The 12,303-nt window shown below is 41.3% G+C and overlaps 1 protein-coding gene across 1 annotated transcript; it reads left to right on the plus strand.

Moving 5' to 3' along the window:
- The first annotated feature begins 339 nt into the window (after nt 1-339).
- Ube2t (ubiquitin conjugating enzyme E2 T) lies at nt 340-12,058 on the plus strand. Its single transcript, XM_051148238.1, has 7 exons — nt 340-382; nt 6,802-6,963; nt 8,138-8,207; nt 9,317-9,422; nt 9,772-9,870; nt 9,990-10,073; nt 11,697-12,058. Exons 2-7 carry the CDS (start codon nt 6,855-6,857, stop codon nt 11,841-11,843), a joined length of 615 nt encoding a protein of 204 aa, XP_051004195.1. The 5' UTR covers nt 340-382; nt 6,802-6,854; the 3' UTR covers nt 11,844-12,058.
- Nucleotides 12,059-12,303: the final 245 nt, after the last annotated feature.

Genomic DNA, 12,303 nt, shown 5'->3' on the forward strand with positions numbered 1-12,303 from the left:
CAGTCGAGTCCCCATTGTAAGTATGTCCAGCTGCTTTCGTTTTCTCTCCTGTAAGTGACTTCCTGGTCTTCCCGGCTCACAGCGGACTTCCAACCACCCAGACAGCGGGAACAAGGGATTCCAGGTCCCGGTGCGCGCGCCAATTTGAGCCCTGCGTAAGCGGACGCACGCTCCGGACGCTGGCCAATAGGCGTGCACGCCCTCCTCCCGGGATTGCTGCTGGCCAATCACAGTCCTTGTTCGGAGGGGGTGGAGTCATTTCAACGGTCTCTGGGTGGGTAGGTGGAAAGGCTGCGTGGGTACTGCAGACTCTCGCGCCTGCAAGCGGAGCTGCTGAAGAGTATTGCGGGTGCTACCCGAGGGAACGTACCCCGAGGTCACAGTGAGTTGGGGGAAGGAGCCCCGTTTCTACCCAGGAGGAACACGGCGGGGGGAGAGAGAACCGCCCAGTGCACGCCAAGGCAGGTCCTACCTCCAGCGTCTGCCACCTACCCAGGTTCTGTGCGTTGATTATTTACCTCAGGCCTGAGGCACAAAACAAAACGCCAGCTCTCGGGAATCTGAGGTAAATCGACAGTACAGGCTGCAGGTTTATGAAGAAGCACAGAGGGTGGAAGGACTGGGTGGGGTGCGCTACTGCAGACGGGAAGGAATTGTCCTTTGATGGGGCGCACACACAGGTGTGGAAGAATGTTATGAATAGTCAGTGCGGTGTAAATATTCGTTTGTGAGGAGTAATTGCTGGAAAAGAGGCTAAAAACATCGGCTTAAAAAAATTGAAAGAAAAACACCTATTGAAGCTACAGTGTAAGGAGCTTTTTTGGTATGATTGGTTGGTTGAGGGGTTTGTTTTGTTTGGGGGACAGCTGTCGCTGTAGCCCAGGCTGACCTGAAACTGACTTCTGCCTAGAAGCCTCCAGTATCAATGCCACCAAGTCTATAAGGAGCCTTTATATTCAGAAAATACAGAATAAGAGATGGTTTTTATGTCAAATGACTTTTAATTTTTTTATTTACTTTTATTTCATGTATATGAGTGTTTGCATATATGTATGTGCACCGCGTGCATGCATGGTGTCCACGGAGGCCAGAGAAGTTAACAGTTCTGAGCTGTCAGGTGGGTATTAGGAATTGAATCTGAGTCCGCAGGAAAAGCAGGCTGTGCTCTTAACAGCTTAACCATCTCTCCAGCCCCCGAAGAACTTTGTATATGCCAGTTGTGTTAACATAGAGTCTGGTTGCAGTTGCTTCTTTGATAGAAATTGCTTATGTTTTTTCTTATTCTAATCTAATTAGCATGCCTTCCCACTGTGTTCTTATTTTATATAAAGATACAGTTTATAATTGTAGATAGTTCATTTTATTTTACTTTACATTATTGTTGTTGTTATTAATTGTTTTGGTGTTTTTGTTTGTTTTGTTTTGTTTTGAGACAAGGTTTCTCTATGTTATAGCGCTGGCTGTTCTGGAACTCTTTTTATAGACCAGGCTGGCCTCGAACTCACAGAGATCTACCTGCCTCTGCCTCCCTAGTGCTGGGATTAAAGGTGTGTGCCACCACGCCTAGCTGTGGATAGGGGTTGTTTGTTTGTTTTTTAACTGATTGTCAGTAGACAACTTTGAGGAGACTGTTCTCTCCTGTTGTGGATTACTGGTATTGAATCACGTTGTTAGGCCTATTATTCAAGTGCTTTATCCCATTAAGCTGTTTTTCCATATTTGGAAGGCTTTTGTTTTGTTTTGCTGAAAGTAGTTCTTCAGATTTACTGTGTAAAATAGCAGTGTTTCAGCAGACCTGGGGAGAAAGCCAGTGAACAGCACCCTTTTACGACCTCTGCATCAGCTCCTGCCTCCAACTTTCTGTCCTATTCAAATATTCCTGGCTTCCTTCAACAATTTACTGTCATGTAGAAGTGTAAGTCAAATGCTCCCCTCCCCCCCAAAATAGCAAGGCTTCATTGGGTTTAAAGAAAATGAAAGAGGCTGAGCATACACCTTCAATCCCAGCAGGGCCAGGCCAGTCTTTGGGTTTGAAGCCAGCCTGGTCTACAAAGCAAGTTCCAAGACAGCTAGGGCCACGAAGAGAAACTCTATCTTTAAAAACCTTTAATCCCAGCACTCAGGAGGCAGAGGCAGGCAGATCACTGTGAGTTCAAGGCCAGCCTGGTGTACAAAGAGAGTCTGGGACAGCCAAGGCCACACAGAGAAACCATGTCTTGAAAAAACTAAAATAATACTAATAATAATATAAGCAAAACAAACCAAAAGAGAGAGAAAATGATAGATAGAATTAAGAAACAAAATAGTGGAAATCGAGAGTAAAAATTAAGTTGTTCTGAGGCTTTTCTATTGTATGGGAGTCAATGGACCAGTTGATTTTACTTTGCTCTGTGTGTATATAAATTCTTTGTGCCACATGCATGCCTGTTGGGTCCCCTGGAACTGAGGTCATGGATGGTTATGAGACATCATCATATGGGTGCTGGGAATCAAACCCAGGACCTCTGTGAAAGAAACAGATTCTCTTAATCACGGAGCTACTCTGCTCTAGCATCCACTTTTGTTTTAGTTTGTTGTGTTTGAAACAGGGTCTTGTTTGTAGCCCTGGCTAGTCTGGACCTTGTCTTGTAGACCGGACTGGTGTAGAATTTTTAGTAATCCTCTTGCCTCTGCCTCCCAAGTGATAAGATTGCAGATCTGTGTCACCACAACTAGCTAAGCTATTTATTTAAGTTGCTGAGGAGATATTTTTGTTTTTGCACTAAATTTATTTTTGCATATGTGATCAGTACATATTTTTACTTCAGTGTGTGTGTGTGTGTGTGTGTGTGTTTGTGTTTGTGTGTGTTAGCACCTGTGGGAAGGCCAGAGAACAATTTAGTAAGAGTTATTTCTTCTCTCTCCCCTAACCAAATGCTAAGGCTATATTCATGCACCACCACCACCACACCCCACTTTTTATGAGGGTTCTGGATTAAACTCAGGTCCTCTATATATCAAGCATTTTAACAACTGAACTGTCTCCCTTTTTATAGGACATTCTGAGCAAGACCCAACAATTTTTAAGGATATGAATAATATGTGAGGAACCAATAACAAGACTGGATGTGGTGGCACATGCCTGTGATTTCTAGCACGTTAGGAGCCTAGGCAGAAGAAAATGGTGCCAGCATGGACTACATACATAGAGACTACCAGGCCAGCCTTGGTAGGCCAAGGATGGGAGACTGTACTTTGTATCAAAATTTAGGAGAATATACACATTAGAAAGCAATATTTAGCCTTACGTGTTTACGTTTAAAAAGAAAATTAGCAACCTGATAGAGCTCAGTTGGTGCCGTGCTTGCCAAACATCCGCACAGCCCTGGCTCGGCCTCCATTGCCATGTAAATTGGATGTGGTGGTGTGCACCTGTAATCCCAACATGTGGAGGTAGGGGATCAGAAGTCATCCTCAGCTACATACCAAATTGTAAACAGTCTGGGGTACATGAGACTCTATCTCAAAGCAAATGCGAGAAGGGGGAAGGGGGGAAGAGTTCCCTGCAAAGGAGGAAAATGAAGCATGACCCTAAGCCTAGTCTGGAAAGGAAGGCTAAGAAAGTACCAAGATGTCAGTAAGAAAGACAGGAGCAGACACTGTTGGAATACATTGTCAACAGAATTATTTAATGTTATTTGTAAAGATTAATAAAATTGATGCATGCCTGGAAAACATAAGGAAAGGGGGAAAGTGTGGTCTAGATGAACAAGGTTAGAAATGAAAAGCACTACCACAGTAATTTTTGAATGAACAGATAAGTTTGTAGGGTCTCCCTATGTAGTTCTAGATGGCCTGGTACTTGTATAGACTGGGCTGCCTCCCACTCAGAAATCAATCTGCCTTTGCCTTCCTGAATACTGAGTTTAAAAGTGTGCACCACCATGCTTTCTAGCAAAATTAAATTTATCAAAATTGGCTGAAAACAAATTGAAAATGAATACTAGCTTCCATATTTTTAAAATGGGTTTAAATTAAAATTTAATTTTCTAAACATTAACACCAGGACAATCATTTCCTAAACTATCAATATATTAAAAAGTGGCAATACTTTCTAACTCATAAGACTGGCATAACATAGCAAACTGATAAGGACAAGATTAGGAAAAAAAATTACATGCGAATTGTACCCTTCAGCACACTGTTGGAAGCTTTCCCTTTGAGGTTGGAAATCAAAAGAGGTGTCAGATCTAGTCAGGGCATTGGAAGTTATCTCCAAAACAGAGGACCGAAATGAACTAGGAAGAAGTATTGACTAGTATAATAATCATCCTTCTTCCTAACCCCCAGCAGATTCAACTTCAGAATTAAGGTTTAGTTAAAACAAATTACATTTATGTTTACTAGTAAGGATGTACTGGTAAGAAATAAGTAAAATAGAGGAACTTTGTTTTGAGATAAGATGAGGTTGGCTAATATTGTCAACTTAAGTATGGGATCTAGGGGTTGGAGATTTAGCTCAGTGGTAGAGCGCTTGCCTAGCAAGCGCAAGGCCCTGGGTTCAGTCCTCAGCTCTGGGGGAAAAAAAAAGACAAAATAACAAAAAGTATGGGATCTAGGATCACCTAGGAGATTAACCTTTGGGCATGTCTGTAAAGACATTTCTAGATTGAATTGATTGAAGTGGGAAGACCCACCATAAATATAGGTGGAGCCATTCTGTGGACAAGAGTCCCAGAACTGAGTGAGCTGAGCACCAGCTGTTATATCTGCTGCCTCCTATTCCTGCGGCAGTGCAGTCTCCACTACTCAGGACTGCGTCCTCAGGCTGTGAGCCAAAATGCACACTTCCTTTTCTTGAGTTGCCTTCATTGGGTATTTTGTCATAGGAAGGAGAAAACTAATGCATAGGACCCCACACTGTGGCCCAGGCTGACCTCAGACCTAGAATAATCCTCTTATTCAGCTTGCTTAGTGCTCTCCTTACCAGTGTGAGCAACCACACAGGGCCAGAAAGTAGCTTTCTTAGTTTGAGACAAGATCTTATTATACCCCACACTGGCCTCAAACTGTATAGTCAAGGGTGACAGTTTATTGCTGATCTTCCTGCCTCAGCCTCCCAATTGATGAGATTATAGATGTGGGCCACCCATGCCCAGCATAATATATGCAGTACTTACCTGATGGCTGTTTTGCCGTGCAGCCTTCTCCCACCCCACCTTTACTAGTGCAGGGTCTTGCACATAGCAGTAAGTTACATCCCCAGTCCCTGAACTGAAAACAATTTAAATGAAAAATAAATAGGCTGTAGTAACTAGAACAGTGAGGTTTTGATTCAGAATGTTCCAGATGATGAATGGAACAAATTTAGAAGACTTAAAACCGATCCACACATGTTTAGAAATTTAATTTTATGGTCATATTAGAAGGGTGGAGTTTCCTTTTTTCTTTTTTTTAAATAGTGCTAGGACAATTGGTTATTCACTTTGGTGGGGGAGATTAAAATTAGATCTTCTACCTCTTGCTATGCACACACACACACAAAAACAAAAACAAAAAACCAAAAACCAGTTACTGGTAGTTGAAAGATTTAAGTATGAAGAACAAAATTGCCTGCATGTATTCTATGTACCGTATGCATGCCTGGTACCTGAGATGTTACAGATGGCTGTGAGCTGCTACATGGGTGCTGGGAATCAAACCCTGGTCATCTGGCAAAGCAACAAATGATTATAACCACTGAACCATCTCTCCAGCACAAAAGTTGTATTTTTTTAAATTTAAAGAGTATATAGGAAAATATATTTAAATGTGAGAGTATGGAAAAGATTTAAAATAGATTAACATTAAGAATATATTCATGGGCTAGAGAGATGGCTCAGTGGTTAAGAGCACTGACTGTTCTTCCAGAGGTCCTGAGTTCAATTCCCAGCAACCACATGGTGGCTCCCAACCATCTACATGGTTGCCTAATCTGATGCCCTCTTCTGGCCTGTGAGTATATATGCAGGCAGAGCACTGTATACATAATAAATAAATAAGTCTTTTAAAAATATATATATATTCATTAGCTGGACTTGGTGGCCCAGGCTTTTAATCTCAACTACTTTGTAGACTGATGTAGGAAAATCACAAGTTTAAGGGTTTACTGAGTGCTCAAGATCAGCCTGGGCAACTAAGGGAGACCTATCTCAAAATTAAAAAAAATTAAAAAGGCTGAAGTAAAATTTATGAACAAGGCTCTTGGTCCAGCACTACAAGGAAAAAGAAAGAAAAGAAGATGTGTTGATCTGACTTGCAGCAAAAAAGCTATAATTTGTGAGATTATTTTGTAATACGCATCAAAATAATAGTATCCTTTGTGTGGTTACGAGTTGAGTGGTATGTTTGTGAGTGTTCTTTGAGCATGCTTGATGTTGATGACTGAGACAAAAGGGTTAGGAATGCTGGAATAGAGTGGGCTAATAGATTGAGTTCCCTGAAGAATCAGGAAACTGTAGAGTCCATAATACATGGAGAGAATGTCAGACACTTAAACACTAACTTAAAGTGTCTCCGAATGTTGGCTGCATTGATCTTGCTCTCACAAAGCATACAGACAGCACACAGCTACTGTCTGCCCAGGCCCTCACTGCCCAGGCATGCTTAGGATTCATTTGTGAGCAGAACTGGACTCAGGCTCTATCCTCATGACTATAAATTATTAATGGATGCATTTTTTGTCACAAGAGAGTAATAAGAATCTGTTCTTCGCTAAACTGAAGCTATGCTGAAAATGCTAGTCATTGTGGCTATTTCATGGTTGCTTCTTTTCTTTTCCAGTACGCCCTCGCTCACCCTTAGTGAACTGTTTTTGGTTCATTTCACTTGCGACCATGCAGAAAGCCTCACGCCTGAAGAGAGAACTGCACATGTTAGCCATAGAACCTCCCCCAGGCATCACGTGCTGGCAAGAAAAGGACCGAGTAGATGATTTGCGAGCTCGTAGGTATCTCATCCTGCCTGTGGTGATGGTTGTAGCCCTATTGAAGGTTATCCTAAATTTCACACATGGTATATTTGAAAGTAGGGTGTAGTAAGGTGAAGGAGCACTGCCATCTTTCTTCCTTAGTTGGTTTGCTTTCATAAAGTTTGCTTAGCATTTCCTGTTTCTTTGACTTGATATATCTTTTACTGGTTTGTAATTAAGGTTGTCAGCTGGGCATTGGTGATACATGTCTACAATCCCAGGATTCTGGAAGGGAGAGAGAGAGGAGAGGATTGCTTCAATGGCTTAAAGCCAATTAGGTTACAGAATGAGATTTTGTCTTAATAAAAAAGCTAGTGCAGGAGTTGGGGTGTAGAAGGCAGGAACAGTAAGTAAGGGCACCAAGCCTAACGACTCAAGTTTAATCTCCAGGATCCATGTGGTGGAAGGAGAGAACCGGCTCCTATAAGTAGTTCTCTGACTTCTAAGTCCATGGCATAGCATGTGTAGACACACACATACATTATAATTTTTAAAAGAATACAAACCAGATTTGGCTATTAGTTGTACAGTGGTGTTCCTGGGCAGATGGGCAGACAGGAAGCACTGCATGGAGACTCAGCTAAAGCCCTAATTAAATACGGTCCTACACGCAGTTCCTTTTTTTTTAGATTTTATTTATTTGTGTGTGTTTGTGATTACATGCACACATATGCAGGTGCCCGAGGGAGCCAGAAGAGGGCATCAGATCCTCTTGAGTTGGAGTTACAGGCAGTAGTTGTAAGCACCTGATGTGGGTGTCAGGACGACACTCTGGTCCTTTGGAAGAACACTGAGCACTCTTAACTGCTGAGCCATCTCTCCAGCCCCTATACCTAGACCTGTACACCTCACTAGGTTCATTTGATAGTTTCTGTTGTTTTGCCTTTTGAGAAAGGGTTTCATGTAGCCTAGGTTGGCCTCAAACTTGCTATGTAACCAAGGAAGACCTTGACTTTCTGATTCCCCTTTCTCCGCCACTAGAGTACTAGGATTTCAAATTATGCCACCATGTATGGTTCACTTACTGTTTCCTGTTGAACTCGGGGCTTTATGAATGCTAGGCAAGTGCTCTGCTGAGGTACATCCTCAGCCCTTCATGTGGTGAGTCAAATCATCTGGTTCTCTTTTCATTTTCCTTCTTTCCTCAAGAAATACTAGGTGCAGTCAACACACCATATGAGAAAGGTGTTTTCACACTGGCAGTTATCATTCCTGAGAGGTAAGTGTGAATTAGAGGCAGCTTATAAGGTAAGGCATGGCCGCTGGAAGACAGACATAGAGTATTTAGAGCATTAAATGTAGCAGTTAAGAACCAGTGTTTTGCCAGATATAGTGGCACACACTTGTAATTCCAGCATTAGGAAAGGCAGAGGCAGGTGGATTAGTGAGTTCAAAACCAGCCAGGTGAGTCCAGGACAGCCAAGGCTACACTTAGAGACAAAAAAAAAAAAAAAAAAAAAAAAAAAAAACCCAAAAAACAAAAAAAAAAAAAAACCCCACACAAACAAAAAGACCAGTGTTTTAATCCTAGTCTTACCATGACTAGGAATGTGGTAAGTTGTTATTGTCTCCCTGGGTTCAATTTCCTTTTCTGAAATAATGGACTACATCAGAACTGAGCCCCACCCCTCCAAAAAGATTATGGTAAATATATATTTTATATAACATAAAGTTAACTCTTGTGGCTATTTTAGATATACATTTCATATTGTTGTGCTTTTTCCTCCCACTTGTTTAGAGTCAGGGTTTCATTGTGTAGCCCTGGCTGTCCTGGAGCTCACTTTGTAGACTAGCTCTTCAAACTCATAGAGATCTGCCTGCCTCTGCCTTCCAAGTGCTGGGATTAAAGGTGTATGCCACCACTGCTCATATGTTGTGCAACTATTAATACTATCTCCAGAACTTGTCATCTTCCCAAACTATAATTTCATACCCATTAAAACTCTACCCCCACCTCCACCCCCACCCCAAGTCTTCCCTGACACCAACCCTTGGCAACTACCATTTGTGTTAAGGCCCCTCCTTTAAGGCAAGTCTCCTTTAAGTCTCTAGTCAGGTAAGTTATAACTGTAGTTTTGTGTAGAATGAAGAAAGGATGAAATGAGTATCTTTTTTTTTTTTTAAGATTTATTTATTATTATGTATATAGTGTTCTGTCTGCATGTATGCCTGCACACCAGAAGAGGGCATCAGATCACATTATAAATGGTTGTAAGCCGCCATGTCATTGCTGGGAATTGAACTTAGGACCTCTGGAAGAAAAGACAGTGCTCTTAACCACTGAGCCATCTCTCCATCCTCAAATAATCTGTTCTTACACACTCACAGGTACCCATTTGAACCACCACAGGTCCGATTCCTGACTCCAATTTATCATCCAAACATTGATTCTAGTGGAAGGATTTGTCTAGATATTCTCAAATTGCCACCAAAAGTGAGTAGGGGTTAACAAATTGACCCTGATCAGTCTTCTTGGGACTTGAAAGGGAAAGCAGGAGGATCAGGAATTAAAGGTCATCCATAATAGCACAGCAAGTTCAAGACCAGCATGGACTTACATGAAACCCTGTCTCAAACAGACAAACCAAAAGTCTTTGGGTTATTACAGTGTCACATTCTTTTTTATTTTTATTTTTTGAGACTATCACATAGCCAAGGATGGCTTTAAACTCCTGGCACTCCTGCCTCTACCTCATAAATACTGATACTACAAGCATGGGTCACCATCCCTGGTTCAACAATGTTGCATTCTAGCACAAAAGCAATTGTTCATTTGTATATAGGGTGCGTGGAGACCATGCCTCAACATCGCCACTGTACTGACCTCTATTCAGCTGCTCATGGCAGAGCCCAATCCTGATGACCCACTAATGGCTGACATTGTACGTATTCCCATTTCTTCAGTAGTAATAGCCTACTTTATCTGTACCTTTAATACCTTAGCACCTGGAGATCATCACAGCACATTACTGTTTCTATTTTAACTCTGATTTTACTTCAGTCCTCAGAATTTAAATATAACAAGATAGCTTTTCTCAAGAATGCCAGGCAGTGGACAGAGACTCATGCAAGACAGAAACAAAAGGTATGATAATTGCTAATATTATCAGTTTGAGTATTATACCTGTGGGGAAGGGAAGGACTAACAGCCCTCATCCCTAACTGAGGAGCTAATAAAAATGAGAACAGTTGATAGCCCTGGAAGATGGACAATCAGCTTTCTTTAAGGCCTCTCAGGTCATGCTCTGGTGGACTGCTCCACACCCATGGGTATATGGCCAGTACAAATTGGACATGGTGGGTTATATTTTAAAAACAAACAAGGCCCAGTATGGTGATGCAGGCAGGTATCTGTGAGTTTGAGGCCAGCCTGATCTACATAGTAGTTCCAGTCCAGTCAAAACATGTTTTAAATTAAAAATAAAAAGAGGGCATAATGTTGGAGAAAGATAGGGGATGGATCTGGGAGGAGGTAGGGGAGAAGTAAGGAATGCATATCATCAAATACATTGTATGAAATTCTCAAAGAATTAATAAATCATGATGTATACATGTACACATATGTATATGTACATATTATATGTCCAGGAGCTGGAGAGACAACTTAGTGGTTAAGAGGGCATGCTTCTTTTTTGAAGACTCTAATTCAGTACTCAGCATCCCTATCAGTAGGCTCACAACTGCCTATAACTGCAGCTTTTAGGGATCTTTTCTGTGCCTCCTGCACTCACTTGTACACAAACCCACACAGATAGTTACATAATTAAAGAAAGAATATTGCTCAGAAGGCAGAGGCAGGTGAACACTATAAGTTCAAGGCCAGCCTGGTCTACAAAGTGAATCCAGGGAACCAGGGCTACACAGAGAAACCGTCTCCAAAAGCAAAAAAACCAAGCAAACAAACAAACAAAAATACAGATTCATATCCCAGATAAAGCACTTAAAAATAAAATAGAGAATATGCCTAAATAATACTTAAGAAATTTATTAAATTCATGCTGTGCTCTAGAATGGCTAGTTAGGTTCTTTATCCTGTTGTAGCTATCTAAAAATTATTAAGCAAAATGCTTACTTAGATGCTCAACTAACAGTTGGCCTCTGTTCTAACAGTTGTCATCTGTTGACAACACTAGAGGGCAGGCAGCGTCTGCTTGATAGTCTCATGTTCTTGTGAGTAGCAGGCATAGAGGGAAGGTGACTCATTTTTTTTCATATTTGTTCTTTTTATATTGAGCCAGGGACTAGTTACAAAATAATAGGAAGGTAGGCTTAGGAGGGAAAGTTTGATTTCTTATTTAAAAAAAAAAAAAAGTAAAACCATTGATGCAACAGGCGGGTATTTAAGTTGATAGAGTGGTTTGTTGAGACAGGTTTGTTTGCTTGTTTGTTTGTTTGTTTGTTTGTTTGTTTGATGTAGCCCTAACTGGCTTGAATTTACTGTGTAGTCAAGGCTAGCCTAAAACCCAGCAGTCCTCCTGCCTTAGCCTCCTGATTGTTATAGGCGTACACCATTATGACTAGCTCTTTGAGTTGATAAAGTTTAAAATGAAAAAATAAGGTATGCAAAAAAACCCTCTGATGATGGCTTTTGAAGGAAATACGTGCACATTAAAATCTTAAAGAGTATCTGGCAATAGCATTACAGAGCTTTGGTTTTTTTCCATGAATACTGTGTGAACATTGTGTTCGTTCCCTCTCTCCTTTGCAGGCTGATGAAAAGGAGGTAGGCACCTCATCAGAGTTTGGTGACTCTGAGGAAAGCAACTCCACGCGGAAAAGGAAGGCCAGGCCACTAGGAGGCACAGAAAAGAAGTTTCACCCTGATGCCCAGAGAGTCTGTCCTGGTCCCTCTTAGTGCAGGCTGTGACAAGGTGGTCTCTCTTGCTTGCTTTTCTTGAATGTTTCCCTTTGTGTTTGATGACATAATGTTTGTATCCTTATAAAAGACCTTGTATGTTTACGAATTCTGCCATGCAACTATTCTTTAAGGATGATTTGTTTTATTTATCTTGTACATATGTATTTTGAAAACTTTTAAACTTGAAAAATAAATAATACTTAATGTTAAGTGTGTGTTTACAGTAAATGTGTGTCTGGGAGTGCGCTGGTCACAGTGCTATATGATCAGAATGTTCAAATATTTTGTCAGCTTACCATCACTGGAGACACAGAGTGTGGATGCACAATAGCTGTTAGGAATCATACCCCTATGCTTTGGGGAGTGCAGCTTTCCAGAACCCTTAAAGCTGGAGTAAGGCTGTCTATCCTTTTGTCGGTGTCTAATTGTTTTCAGCTTTCACTTTGGGACTTACATA

This window comes from Acomys russatus, chromosome 6 (assembly GCF_903995435.1).
Source record: "Acomys russatus chromosome 6, mAcoRus1.1, whole genome shotgun sequence".
Taxonomy (NCBI): Eukaryota; Metazoa; Chordata; class Mammalia; order Rodentia; family Muridae; genus Acomys; species Acomys russatus.

Bases quoted from the DNA above. Each gene is read 5' to 3' on its own strand.
- Ube2t (XM_051148238.1), top strand. From the start codon at position 6,855: ATGCAGAAAGCCTCACGCCTGAAGAGAGAACTGCACATGTTAGCCATA. The intron at 6,964-8,137 runs GTAGGTATCTCA...TCTTTCCTCAAG, and splicing joins AGTAGATGATTTGCGAGCTC to AAATACTAGGTGCAGTCAAC. The intron at 8,208-9,316 runs GTAAGTGTGAAT...ACACACTCACAG, and splicing joins GCAGTTATCATTCCTGAGAG to GTACCCATTTGAACCACCAC.